This window comes from Balaenoptera borealis (genome assembly GCF_965194805.1).
Source record: "Balaenoptera borealis genome assembly, chromosome: 20".
In the NCBI taxonomy this organism is placed as follows: Eukaryota; Metazoa; Chordata; class Mammalia; order Artiodactyla; family Balaenopteridae; genus Balaenoptera; species Balaenoptera borealis.
The window spans coordinates 317,855-332,977 of record NC_138879.1 but is presented as its reverse complement, the minus strand read 5'-3'; the positions used below and the strand labels follow the sequence as shown (position 1 = coordinate 332,977).

Below are 15,123 nucleotides of genomic sequence, written 5' to 3'. Positions count from 1 at the left end.
GCAAAGTACCTCTTAAATGGCAAAAGCTTTGTTCTGCACCAGCGTTCTGCACTGCTGGCTCTATGTTAAACAAAAGGTTTTTAACGTGATACAACTATCTCCACTTAAGAAGCATGAGGATTTATCTCTCGAGATAAAATAACTGGAAAGTAAAATGGGGGGAAAAAAAGGTCCTGTTCATAAACACAAAGCAAGGAAAAATCAACCTAAGAATAAACTTAATGAGAAATGAAAACACTACAGAATTTTACAGAGGAACACTCAGAAAACAAAGAAAAAAGGAAGAGAAGGAGGGAAGAAGGAAAAAAAAAAATTAAAATATTGAAGACTGTACAGTTCCTAAATGAGAGGTTTAAAATATTTGTAAAGACAAAATTTCCCCCAATTTAAGCTATCCATTTGATGTAACTGAAATTAAAACCTAAGAAAGGTTTTTGTTTCTGTTTCGGGGGGAGGAGTTCACGTAGGTATTCTAAACTTCTAGTAGAAAAACCAGAGAATAACCTCTTCTCCCCGGCACTCCCCAAACCGAAACTGGAAGAAAAAAACAAAGTAATAAGGGAGACGTCACACTATCAAATTAGAATACCAGAAAGCCTCAAAAATTAAAACAGTGTAATTCTGGTACAGAAACATATAGACAGATGAGGAGAAAAACAGAAAGTCCAGAAACAGATTGCAGCATATACTGAAGAACTGCATCTTACTCAGAGATTAGATTCTAAAGTTATCATGCAAAATGAAAAACCTCATTCAGATCAAAATTACCCTTGAAAGAATCCCAAATCATGCCAAAATTACTAGAAACTGAATCCTTGGAAGCTCAGAAGCCAAGAGTTAACTTCATTCGCTGCTCCTTGCATTTCATTTCCCCCTCCCCTAACAGCAGTGAGTTGAAACACAAATGTGACACAGCGGTATTATAAAGAATTTAGTATTTGACAAGAAAGCTACTATTCTATTGAGTGAATATGCAATCATTTAATAAAGAGTATGAAAACAACTGGCTAAATATTTGGAGAAACTTAAATCATAACCTCAAGCTTACACTGAAATGTGAAATCCAATTGGAGCAATTTCTCAATCTCTTTCCAATCAGGGATGGTCTGTAACCTGGTCCAGGTAAGGCGGCCCCTCTGCCCTCTGTTCTCCTTATCTCCTCACATCAGTGAAGAACTAGAAGTGGGAGAGGCTGCAGGCACTAGGACCAAGCCACAGAGCCCTGGCTTCATCCAGGCAGCTGAGGGCCAGGGCTTTTGCTGCATTTGAGGTAGGTAAGGAAAATCCATGGATTGATGCCCTAAGCATCTAAATGAGAAGACTCTAAAATTTTTAAGTAGCAAAAAGTGTCATAGAATAGGATCAAGATCATGTTTAGGGATCTTGACCTGGTAGAAAGAAAGGTCTGATGGGGTGATATAACTGAGCACAGCAATTAGGGAAAAAAATTGTTTCACGTCTCCAACAAGTAATCCCCCCTCCATGACAGTTACATGTTCTCGCCTGCGAATGCTATGAAAAGCTATCTGTTACTGTAGGTGAACAAAATTGGCTACCCCAAAATGTCTCTCTGGCTTGAGGATTAATTTAGGCTGATTGTTTTTAAGGCCCAAAAGACTCAGGAAGAACCTCTGACCTTCCCGCTAACTGCCTAAAAGAATGCAGATAGAGGACCTGTTCCAGGAAGGGAGCTGTCACCAGAGATCACTATAGTGCGAACTAAGTGTCTAGACAGGGAGGAACCCAGCAAAGCCTGTTTGTTAAAATTCCTCTCTGGGTCCCACTGGCTGCACCGCCGGCAAACCACACACTTGATTTTCCATCTCCAAGCCAACTGCCTTCCTGCGCTCTGAACTCCAACCACCACCCCACATCCTTTTGTCTTAGCTGAAGATGGTATTTAAGGTGAGGGCTTTGACCATTTTGGTGAGTTACTCAGTTTTCCTGGGTCTCTCCCATGTACAGATGATTTTAAACTTTGTTTGATTTTTCTCCTATTAAGCTGTCTCATGTCAATTTATTTCTCAGACCAGCCAGAAGAACCTAGAAGGGTAGAGGAAATTTCTTACTCCCCGACATTACAGTAGCTATCTTGGTATAGTGAAATGAGGAATAACTTCTCTAACTTCCACATTTTCCATGCTGACCAGATATATCACTTGTCAAAAGAAAATCAAAATTATTATAAAAAAAGAGAAAACTAATGAAACACAATATGAAAAACCATCTGTTCAAGTTAACTGTTAAGCTAACATCTAGATGTTTTCATCCAACATAAGCTTCATCTACCAAGGTTTCTAGCAATGAAAGAATTCACAGCAGGTAGGGAAATAACACATTTTTCTGTATTGTTAATGTTAAGGAAATTATTTTAAAAGGTTGGAAATAAACAGCAAGCATATAAACCATTCATTCTGTGAGATGATTCATGCAAAATCGTTTTGTACAACATAACAGACAGAAGTTATCCTAATGTACTGAAAACGTCAAATCCTGCAAATGTGGTAAAAATATTTTCCTTGTCGAGGTATTTTCTTCAGTGTTGCAAGTCAGTCATCATTTGTGAATCTCATGCATCAAAATAAAGGTGACCAAATGTTTTTGCAAAAGTAATTGCACTCTAAGAACCCACTGACAATTGAAGGTACTTATTCATACACTCACAGCTAAACAGTAATAACAAATGTTAAGAGCTCGAAGGTACAGAGAACTTAAATTCCAAAACTAAGAAACATTTAAATAGATCAATGATTAAAAGTACACTATTCAGTATGCAGCATTATTTAGCAAAGTACACAACTTTATAAAACCTTATAAAAACTGTGGCATGTTATTTCCCCCAAACATTATGAACTCATTCTACTGGTTAGATCAAAATATCACAAGGGTTATCAGTAAAAATGGTGGAACGAGGAACTCCATAAAAGCAATGAAAAAACTGACAAAGGGCTTCCCTGGTGGTGCAGTGGTTGAGAATCTGCCTGCCAATGCAGGGGACACGGGTTCGAGCCCTGGTCTGGGAAGATCCCACATGCCGCGGAGCAACTAGGCCCGTGAGCCACAACTACTGAGCCTGCGCGTCTGGAGCCTGTGCTCCGTAACAAAAGAGGCCGCGATAGTGAGAGGTCCGCGCACCGCGATGAAGAGTGGCCCCCGCTTGCCGCAACTAGAGAAAGCCCTCGCACAGAAACGAAGACCCAACACAGCCAAAAATAAAGTAAAATTAATTAATTTAAAAAAACCAAAACAAACAAAAAAAACTGACAAAAACCGTCACATCAACTTTCTTGGAATTTAGGAAACTAAAGCTTGCAGCAACCAGGGGAGCACTTAATCAAGAGAAACCAGAAAATTTCAGTAAGAAGAGCAAGATTTGCGGTATTTTCATTTACCGTAGTCCCATGCCCCTGCTTCTCCAGCTGAGTGGTAGCCTTGAAAATAAGACCCTGCGTTTCCAGCACTACTATCAGAGCAGAAGGGGCCTCACTGTCAAAGAGCTGTAATTATTTGTTTTGACCTGTCTGGTACAAAACAACACTTGACTTATCTAACTCAGAACTCAACCAGTGCTGAAGGGGCCATACTGAAAATATTTACAAGGCCGATGTTTTAGTTGCTGCTGCCTGAAGCAATGGATAGCAGTTGGACCAAACAACAGACTAACAAAAAGCTTTGGAGGAAAGCCTGGGTTATAAGATACTTTAGGGAATAAAGACTTTGAATAGCTCCGACCTGTTCCTCCCTGGGCATCTAGAAGACCACACACATGCTGTGCACGTGCTCAGGAAAGGCCTGAAAAGTTCTCACCTCTGGCTGATCTGGAGGCTGGAGAAGCAGGAAGTTAAAGCTAAAGCAGAGGTGTAAACTGCCTGGCTGAGTATGGAAGGTGTGCGCAAACACACATACACACAGATGCCTCTGCAAAAACTGGGCAATGTTTTTGGAATGGGGTGTTTCAGGAAATCTCTGGGCAATGACTAGTTGATCATTAAGCCCATGGAAGAAAAATTTCAGAGGCCACACACAACAAATACTGACTTTAATAAATTAGTTCAAAATTTAAAAATTAACTTAAAATTAAATTTAAAAAATTAGTTCAGAAAAATCACTAAACAAACAAATGACAACAAAATCAAAAGGCAAAAGGATGAGAAAAGACATTCCATGCAAACGGTAACCAAAAGAGAGCTGGGGTGGCTATACAAATATCAGAAAAAAACATACTTGAAGACAAAAGTTGTTATGAGAGAGAAAGGATACCATATAACGATAAAAGGTAGACAAGGAGACGTAAGAATTATAAACATATGTAAACCTAAGGACAGAAGCCCAAAATACATGAAGCATAAACTGACAGAATTAAAAGGAGAACTACACAATTCAACAATAATATTTGGAGACTTCAACATCCTACTTTCGATAATGGATATAAAACCTAGACAGCAGACCCAAAGGAAAGAGAAAATTTGAACAATATAAACCAAATAGACCTAACATATCTATAGAACATGACACCCAACGAGAGCAAGATATACATTCTTCCCCAGTGTACCGGAAACATTCTCCAGGATAGGCCATACAACAAGTCTCAATAAATTTTAAAAGATAAGAATTATACAAAGTAAGTTCTCCAACCACATGGAGTGAAATTAGAAATCAATAACAGAAGGAAATTTGGAAAACTCACGCCGGAAATGCTTGTCTTCCCCTAATTTTGCCAAAAATGTACCCTAAACATTATACTAGAAGTTCTGGCCAGGCAATTAGGCAAGAAAAAGAAATAAAAGACATCTAGATTGGAAGGAAAGAACAAAACTATATTTGCAGATGACATTATCTTCTATATAAAAAATCCTAAGGTATCCACAAAAAAAAATCTATTAGAGCTAACAAAGAGCTCTGCAAGTTTGCAGATACACAATCAGTTGCACTTCTAAACACTAGCAGTGAACAATCCAAAAAATGAAATTAAGAAAACAATTCCATGTACAATAGCACAAAAAATAATATGATACTTCGGAATAAATTTAACAAAAGGAGTGTAAGACTTATAATTGGAAAACTACAAAATACTGTTGAAAGAAATTTTAAAAGACCTAAATAAATGGAAAGGTACCATGTTCAGGTACTAGAAGACTTTATATTGTTAAGATGGCAATACTTCCCAAGTTAATCTACAAATTTAATGCAATCCCCTTTAAAATCCCAGCTGGCTTTTTTTTGCAGAAACTGACAAACTAACCCTAAATTCCATATGGTAATTCAAGGGACCCAGAATAGCCAAAACAATCTTGAAACAGAAGAACAAAGTACCAAAGACTCATACTTCCAAATACAAAACTCACTACAAAGCTACAGTATACAAGCCAGCGTGGTATGGCATAAGGACATATATAGATCAATGAAGAGAATTTAGAGTCCAGAAATAAACCCATAGGTCTGCAGTCAACTGATTTTTGACAAGGTTGCCAAGACCATAAAATGGAGAAAGAACAGTCTTTTCAATAAATGGTGCAAAGAAAACTGAACAACCACATGCAAAATAGTGAATTAGACACGTACCTCATAAAATGTACAAAAATTAACTCAAAATGGATCAAAGAATTAAATGTAAGAACTAAAACTATAAAACTAGGAAAGGTAGATGTAAATCTTTGTGATCTTGGATTAGACAACAGTTTCTTAGACATGACACCAGAAGCAGAACGACCAAAGAGAAAACAGATAAATTGGACCTTATCTAAATTAAAAACTTTTGTGCATCAAAGGATACTCTCAAGAGGGGGAAAAGACAGTCCACAAAATGAGAGAAAATACTGCAAATTATATGCGATAAGAACCTAGTATTCAGGATATACATAAAAACCCTTATGGCTCCACAACAAAAAGACAATTGTTTTTCAAAGCAGACAAAGTACCTGAATAGACATTTCTCCAAAGAAGATATACAAAAGGCCAATAAGCATATTAAAAGCTGCTCAGCATCATTAGTCATTAGGGAAACACAAGTCAAAACGAGATACTACTTCACACCCACTAGGATGCCTCTAATTAAATAATGGACAAATTGGAATCTTTATACATTGCTGGTGAGAATATAAAATGGCGCAAGACATTGTGGAAAACAGTTTGGCAGCCCCTCAAAAACAGAGTTACCATTTGACCCAAGAACTTCAGGTACAAGAAAACTGAAAATATACTTTCACACAAAACTTGTTCATGAATGTACACAGCAGTATTATTCATAATAGCGAAAAAATGGAAACAACCCAAATGTCCATCAATTGATGAACAGATAAACAACCTGTAGTCTATCCATACAACGGAATATCATTCAGCCATAAACAATAATGAAGTACTGATAACATGCCACAAAGTGGATGAGCTTCAAAAGCATCATGCTAAATGAAAGGAGCAAGACACGAAAGATCACGTATTGCACGATTCCATTTGTACCAGAAGTCTCTGCAGGGACAGAAAATAGATTATGCGCTGCTAGGCAACTGCAAGTAGGAGGGTCAGGGAGTAACTGCTCATTGGTTACAGCATTTCTCTTAGGGTGACAAACATGTTCTGGAATTAGATAGCGGTGGTTGCTGCACAATATTGTGCATATACTAAAATCCATTAAATTTTACTTCAAAATGGATAAAATGGTGATTTTTTTTGTTATATGAATTTTATCATAAATAAACAAATACACAGGTAGACACATACATAAAACACTGCTTAACTGAAAATTACTACTATTCAGTTGTGAAGCCATTCCATTATAATTTGAAATACTGTCATATATGTGTTGTCCAGTCTTTAAAAGTATGGTTCCAAATTTTAGATCCTCACAATACATATATACAGATACCAATTCATCTTATGCTTACAATTTACATTAGGAGGCTAAGACAGCAATTAAGCTGTTTTAATGACAGTTATTACACAGGATGAGCCAATCAATGAATACTGGAACAATTTGAACAAATTACCTCCAAAACCCTACAAATAAGATAGAGAAGCTTCCCTATGAAACTTGACTTTTTAATCAGCATCTGTAGCAGAAAATTTGCAAAACATGAATAAATTATTTCTAAAGCCTTTAGAAATCATTAAGGAACAGCCAAAATGAAGCTAATGTCAAAAAAATATTTTTCATATCTCAAAATTCAAAATGTTTACCCTGCTTTAAGAAGACACCTGTGATTGATAATGACCACACGAGCTTTACACATTCTTACCTTTAATCACTGTAAGCTTAACAGGAACAGCTAGACAACATTTTTATAGTCCACACCGAATGGTACCATTTTTGAAATTATATAATCTAGAATTACTAAGATTTTTATATCAGTGAAGGTCCATAAAGATGCTCTTTGGCAATACCAAAGTATAATTCAGTTTACCCTAAATTGCTTAGTTTAGCAGAGTCAATTCTACGTTAAAGACTGCAAATGCTGATATTTGGGAATCAGTGTCATTGTGTGTTAACTGCCCGAGTCTAAGAAAGCACCAGGATGAATGACAGGAGAAAGAGCACAGCCCTTGCAACAGACCACTGGCTGAGAAAGCCAACATCTATGGAAAACCTTAATGAACAAATTTGTAATTAACAAATGTAATGTAAGTAAAAAGATGAGCCACTAAAAACCATTTCCTCAGATCAGACAGGATGAAGCTTCTTGAATGAATAGCCTCCTCAAGTCAGTCAGATGTTAAATGTTCTAAAACAGCAATAAAAGGCTTCATGTTGTAACAATGACCATTCTACAAAGCCTGAAATAGCACAATAAAAAGAGGAAAATTAAAATAAGTTCCAAGAACAGCCTCAGGTAAATCAATGAAATTAGAACACTCCCTCATCACATCATATACAAAAATATACTCAAAATGGTTTAAAGACCTAAATATAAGACATGGCACCAAACAACTCCTAGAAGAGAACACAGCCAAACATTTTTGGATATAAACCATAGCAGTATTTTCTCAGGCCAATCTCTCAAGGCAAAAGAAAAAAAAGCAAAAATAAACAAGTGGGACCTAATCAAACTTAAAAGCTTTTGCACAGCAAAGGAAACCATCAACAAAACGAAAAGACAACCTAAGGAATGGAAAAAAAATATTTGCAAACGACCTGACCAACAAGGGGTTAATTTCCAAAATACACAAATGGCTCATACAACTCAGTATCAAGAAAACAAACAACCCAATCAAAAAATGGGCAGAAGACCTAAACAGACACTTCTCTGAAGAAGATATACGGATGGCCAAAAAGCACATGAAGAGATGCTCAACATCACTAATTATTAGAGAAATGCAAATCAAACCCACAGTGAGGTATCACCTCACACTGGTCAGATTGGCCATCATCAAAAAGTCTACAAAAAAAAAAAAAAAGCCTACAAATAATAAATATGCTGGAGAGGGTGTGGAGATACGGTTACCCTCCCACACTGTTTGTGGGAATGTAAGTTGGTACAGCCACTGTGGAAAACAGTATGGAGGTTCTTTAAGAAACTAAAAATAGAGCTACCATATGATTTAGCAATTTCACTCCTGGGCATTTATCCAGAAAAGACGGAAAACTCTCATTTGAAAAGATACATGCACCCCCAGTGTTCATAGCAGCTCTGTTTACAACAGCCAAGACACGGAAACAACCTAAGTGTCCAGAGGAATGGATAAAGAAGATGGGGTATATATATACATACATACATACACACACACACACACACACACACACACACACAATCTATACACACACCTACATACACACAATGAAATATTTCTCAGACATAAAAAAGAATGAAATATTGCCATTTGTAGCAACATGGATGGACCTAGAGAATATCATACTAGGTGAAGTATGTCAGACAGAGAAAGACAAATATCCCATGGTACCACTTATATGTGGAATCCACAAAATAATACAGATGAATCTATACACAAAACAGAAACAGACACATAGACATAGAAAATAAACTTACGGTTTACCAAAAGGGAAAGGGAGAGGGGGAAGGGATAAATTGGGAGTATGGGATTAACCGATACAGACTGCTATAAATAAAACAGAAAAGCAACAAGGATTTGCTGTATAACACAGGGAATAGTATTCAATATCTCATAATAACCTACAATGAAAAATAACCTGAAAAAATATATATATGTAACTGAATCACTTTGCTGTACACCTGAAACTAACACAATACTGTAAACCAACTAGACTTCAATAAAAAAATAAACAACTCTTTAAAATGAAGCTGAAAAATAAATAAGTTGCAAGAAAATATTATCTTTACAAGACTATTAAATATAGTTAAGATCTGTCCACCGTCATTATCAAACCAACAAATATTGGTATTTTTCACCATCAACTAATCCCGAAAGGAGGAGCGCAGAAGAAAGGCACTTACCTCTTCTAAGCTGGGGAGCGAAGAGGACGACACGGTGCGCGCCGACAGCGGGTGGAAGGGCTCTTGGCTGACAGCAGGCTGATGGCTCTGCATGTGCACAAAAGGGGTCTGCGGTGGCCTGGGCGGCAGTGGAGGTAGGCCATAGGGAACACCCGGCCCCATCAGGCGATTCTGCTGTAAGCTGGCAAAAGCCCAGGCTCCGTCAGGTGCCAGGCATTTCAAGGGAGGAGGGGCGAGGTGTTCAGCCGGCAACGAGAAAGGCGAGCTGAACAGCTGCGGCGGCAGGCGCTGTGCAAAGGCTGGGCTGCTGGCTACTTCGAGGTCTCTGCTGCTGTCACTGAAGTTGGAGAAGTGGGAACTGTGGTCTGCACTGGATGGGGGCGAGGGGACTGCTGGTGGGCTCCTGGTCTGAATTTGTCGATACTGCAAAAGTCTTGACTGAGGTGGCGGCATCTCAGCCAGTTCCCGCGTTTCACTTTGATCACGATTAGACAGTTCTCTGATTAAGTCTTGAAACCTACATAAGGATGATGAAATAGGAGGAGGAGAAAACAAAAGAAAAGCTTCATCACATTAAGGAGAGCTTAAGCAACTACATGTGTAATTTTTACAAACAGTAGCATACTACTTAATCAAAACGAATGTTAATTCATCTCAAGAATAGGAAGCATTAATGCTCATAGGTGTTGAACTGAAGACACTAAATATGCCCAAGTATCTGATTTCTTTCTTTTCCCTTGGTGTTAAAAACAATTGTCCTGGTCTTTACATGCCTTTGGTAACTGACGGCTATAAAAGGTCACCATAATGGTGGATCTGATTCAGAAGGGATTAGGAAACACTTCAATGCATTCACATGACACCATAAAAACAAGTTTAGAATGAGGACTGAACACTCAAACATCTATACTTAAAAGACGAGAGAATTTTGTGCTACTAGAAAAAAAGATATTGATGATCAATTTATAATTTTTAACTTTTAACCTCTAATTTAATTCTGTCCTCTTTGCATTCTTTGCATTATGACTGAGTATGAAAAAACCACGCACAGTGATGGTATGTTTCTTTCAGAAGGACTGCAAAGCAAGGGGCCATATTAACTTACGAGCCACAGCGGGTCGTCCATGCCTAGATTTTCAGAAGAGTTACTTCTCAAAAGATGCTCTATATTTTAGAGTCAATCGACAGAACTGTGTAGCAATGTACCTAGAAGGCTGGCATCCAATTTCTTTGGGACAATATTCCAATCTGAGGCTAAAAGGACACCGTTCAAGAAAGGTAAGGGTAAGGAGCTCGTGTCCGTCTGCTGAAATACCTTGAGTCAGTCGTTTCCGCTTCATCTTCGGCACTGCTGGGGAGCTTCCAGTCGGCTCTCACTGGTGGCTGATGCAATCCAATGGGCGGCTGGGGAAGATGCTGGAGGTGCGGGTGCGGGTGCGGGTGCGGGTGAGGATGGTGATGGTGTGGGTAAGGAGCGCTGCCCTGGCTGAGATAGGCGTGGTGCTCACTCCACTGCTGTAACCGCACCTGCTGCTGCCGCAATGCTTCCAGAGCCACACTCCCATGCACACGATCTGTAGAAACATTGGTGCGAAGTTTATGTTTTCAGCATTTAGGGTTTCAAGTTAATTCTTTCAAGAGTTTTTACAACCAGATATTCTCCACAAAGAAGTGGCTACAATTTGAGTTTTGGAGAAAGCATATGTTTTCTAAACTTGCCAGTAACTAAAGTTACGGTGATGATGATGATTCTTCCTTACCTACATTACGACATAACCTGACATCAACTGGATGCTTAGTATTATATAGCATTTGGAACTAGATTCTGATTACTACACTAACTGACTGATTCTTTTCTGATGTTATTTGAAGAAATGAATCAATCCTGACTCAAAAAATACTGTATAGCACACGTCATTTAAGTAAATCATCTCCGCGTTTGTCACATCCAGCAGTGATCAGAGAACTTACCTAAAGCCTCTCCTACAGGCAATCCTGGCGGGGTCTCATCAGTGAAGTTATTCAGATGTGAAGGAAGAATGGGGCCGGGCTGCGCAATGGCTCGCAGAGGACTGTGGCCCCCCTGCAGCATGGGAGGCGGCTGCTGCTCAGGACCTGCAGCCTCTGCAGGAGGGGACTGCGGTCGGTGAGAAACCGCATTATTAAAAAAAGCGCTGCTGGGGCCTGCCTGGCAGGCAGCAGAAAGCTGACCCAGCGGATCCCGCTGCTGCGGGACTGCCTGATTCGGCTGGGGCGGCATCGGATTTGGTTGTTCAGGCAAATTATTCTGCTGCTGATTTAACAAGGCGTGCTGCTGTGGAATTGGAAATGGTGGTCTCGGCAGCTGGGGAAGTGGATGAAAATGACGGCTGGGGATTGCATACTGTGCATGGGGAGCAGGAAGGGGAAGATTTATGTGTCTGGGGTTGAGATTATCTTTGCGATGAAATTTGGGATAAACAACACCAGGACGTGATTCAGGACTTCTGTTCTGTGGATTTGATTCCAAATCCATCTAAAAAAAAGAAGAAGTATTCTTTAGCTGCAGAAGGTCTGTGGTTCACCACCTTTTCCCACCCCTAGCACATCTAAAAGATATGATCCATTCTTATCCATAATAGCAGGAGTGCTGGGGGCCCAATAAATCACTTTCTGACAATCAAATGAGGGAATATTCTTTAAATTAGGAAAGATGAAACAGAAAAAACCCCGCATATTAAATGTGAGTCACAAGGAAAGATACTACTATTTTATTAGCATATCCACTTTAATTCATTTAAAAACATTATTTTTATTTTCACACTTTCTTCCTTGGAAAGATAACCATTTACTTCCTTCTGATATAAATCATTAAAATGTGTTCTTTCCTTCTGATTTTATTGTTTTTATACATCTCTTCCTCAAACATATCTATATTAATATAAAAAAAGTCTCAGTCTAAATAACTTGGAAGTGAACCAAAAAAAAAGTACTATATCACCTTTGCATTAAAAGCTTGGCTGTCAATGTTTGCCATTATTCCTCAACAAACACTTACTGAGGGCCTACCAAGGACACTGTGCCTGGGGCTGGAGATAAAGCAGCAGTCAGACTGGGTCTGTACCCCAGGGGCGCAGAGCGGGGGCGGCAAACGACGGCCCCCAGGCCACCTCCAGTCCGCCAGATCTCTGTGCATAAAGCGTTACTGGAACACAGCCACAGTTGTGCAAGTTGACGCACTGTCTACGGCTGCTTCCTCACTACAACGGCAGAGGTGAGCGGCTGCAACAGAAACCACACGGCCCACAAAGCCTGAACATTTAGTATCTGGCCTTTCACAGAACAAGTCTGCTAAGCTCTCAGCTCTGGCTTGGAGTCCAGTAGAGGATACCAACGTGCAAACGTAAAATTAGAGGTGTTGTAAGAGGACGTGAGGTGACATTCTGGAGCCTGAGAAAATTAAAGGTGACTTCACAGAGATAATGATAATCTTGCATAAAAAACTGGAGTTTTTTATCTAGTATGAGGGAAGTACATACTAGATAAAGGTAACACCTTATACACTGAAGCAGATTTGAGACGAGAAGTTCCGTGCACATAGAGCTACAACTGGACTTACATGCTAATCTTCCCCCTGAAATCAGATGAAATTGCAGAAGCCCAATTACACAAGACCCTGAATGAGTCAATACTGAGAATAAACATTTTTTTAATCCTGTAAACTGTGGCAAGCTACCAAAGGTTTTTAAGCTAGGGAGTGCTGTCATCCTTCTGAAACACAAGTCTGATCTTAGGAGACGTGAAACTGACCACTCTCAAGAAGACAGAACAAGCAGTTTGTTCCTGAATTGAAGCTGGGGTAACCTGGCAAGCAAGCTATTGCCACAAATGGCTGCGATGTGCCAATCATGCCCCAAGAGCATTCTCATGTCGAGCTCAAATGGACCAACGTTAAATTTGGCCAATAAGATCCTGAAGACTACTGGGTATATGTAAATTATCTAGAAAATGAAAGGAGAAGGATGGTAACTCGGTCCCAGTCTTCCCAAGCAGCTGCCACGCCTGCTCTTCAACTGTCTCAGAACCTGATTCAGGCTCTTTATAAACAAACATTTTCCCCTATAAATCTTCATCTTTTTAATGACTGAAGCGACATTTCAGCTGAGATACACCTTTCTCCAACAGATACTGTTGACAGGCATACTCTGACCGCATGAGGGAGACCATGATTAGATTCAAGGTTGTCTGTGGATAAGCTGATGTTTCAATTGCCTTCTTCACTTCTGACTTTGACATGGACAAGACGCTGGGCCAGTGTCGTAGAAGTTTAGATCAAGACTGTGCTCCTCTGTGATACTACAAGGGGCTGAGCAGGGGAGACGACTGTACAATCTGAAGGAGTCCGACTCTAATATTATCAGAATCAGATTCTCCTCTATTGCTTTCCTCTTAATCCTGAGTCAAGGAGAGCTAGGACATGTTCCCCCTAGGCCCCAGGACGAAGCATCAGGGTGGAAAAGAAAATGAAACATGTCTATCAGGTTGCCTAGTCCCCTAACAGGGAAAGACCACAACAGAAAATTTTAAAAAGGACGTGAGAGACGTTTGGCCATCTTGGCTTCAGCTGCTCTGACAGCACCTCCGACTCTCCTGGCTGGGTCTGTCCTAACCCTGACCCTGGCCCTCTGACTACAGGTGCTGCTGCTGTACCGCCCCGCACGCCATCTGCTTTCTCTCTGCACCCTTCCCCAAACACACAGGACGCCTACTTTCACTGCTGCTTCCCTCTTACTCTATCAGCAAGCTCCCCTGGCCGCCTAATTGGCACTGCAGCTCCTCCAGTGGGTACTGAGCCCTTCCAGTTGTATAAACTGTGAGTCAGAGCTGCTTATGAGGCATAAGTAACTGAATACAGAGAACAGTTGCTTAAAGCCAGCCTGAGGTTGCAGATACAGATTTGGAAGTCACTATCAGGGAGCAAGTAATGGAAATTGTGGAATTGGACTAGTTTATGGTAAGAAAGCACAGAATGCAAAGAGAGGTATGGGACCATGAGAGAAGCCTCGGAAACCCCAACTTAAGGACTAGGACTAGGGACAGATGGGAAGGGGTCGACAGGACCTTATAAAAGAGACAGAAGGTCATGTTGGAAAGAGTCGTGATAAGTAGACATGTGTGTCAAAGAAACCAAAAGAAACAAGATGGTCAAGAAGAAAGAGGTAGAAAATAGTGCCAAATACCAAAGAAAAGTCAAGTAAGGCTACAACTGAAGCATGTTCATAAGATTTGGTCACTTTGAGTTTGTTTGTTTGTTTGTTTGTTTTTGGCTGCGCCACTTGCGGGATCTTAGTTCCCTAACCAGGGATTGAACCCGGGCCCACGGCAGGGAAAGTGCAGAGTCCTAACCACTGGACTGCCGGGGAAGTCCCTGGTCACTTTGAGCTCAACAGTTTTAGTGAAATGTTAAGGCCTAATACTAGTCTGTGTTGGTTAAGGGACAAATAAGAGATGAGGGGAAAAAGGAGAAATCAGGCAGTAGCTATATAAAGGAAATAAAGGCCAAATAAAGTGTCTTTTAAACAAACAGTCTATCAATCAATTTACTTACAGGCTGAGGAGGAAGAACCAGTAGCTGGAAAGAATCTGAAGATAAATGAAGAGAAGGGACAAGGTCTGTGAGGTGACCGGAAGAGGAGAGATAAGTCTTAATGGAAACTCTTCCTCTGAGATCGGTGATATA

At 39.9% G+C, this 15,123-nt stretch overlaps 1 protein-coding gene across 12 annotated transcripts in view; it reads right to left on the bottom strand.

The window, feature by feature from the left end:
• Positions 1-15,123, bottom strand: part of HELZ (helicase with zinc finger) — a 164,638-nt gene that overhangs the window by 33,756 nt on the left and 115,759 nt on the right. For all 12 annotated transcript variants that reach the window (XM_082370949.1, XM_082370948.1, XM_082370952.1 and 9 more), the window contains 3 exons: positions 11,376-11,919; positions 10,720-10,978; positions 9,405-9,921 (listed from right to left, as the gene is read on the bottom strand). In XM_082370949.1, the coding sequence (XP_082227075.1) occupies positions 9,405-9,921; positions 10,720-10,978; positions 11,376-11,919 (1,320 nt within the window). The remainder of the gene's footprint in view (positions 1-9,404; positions 9,922-10,719; positions 10,979-11,375; positions 11,920-15,123) is intronic.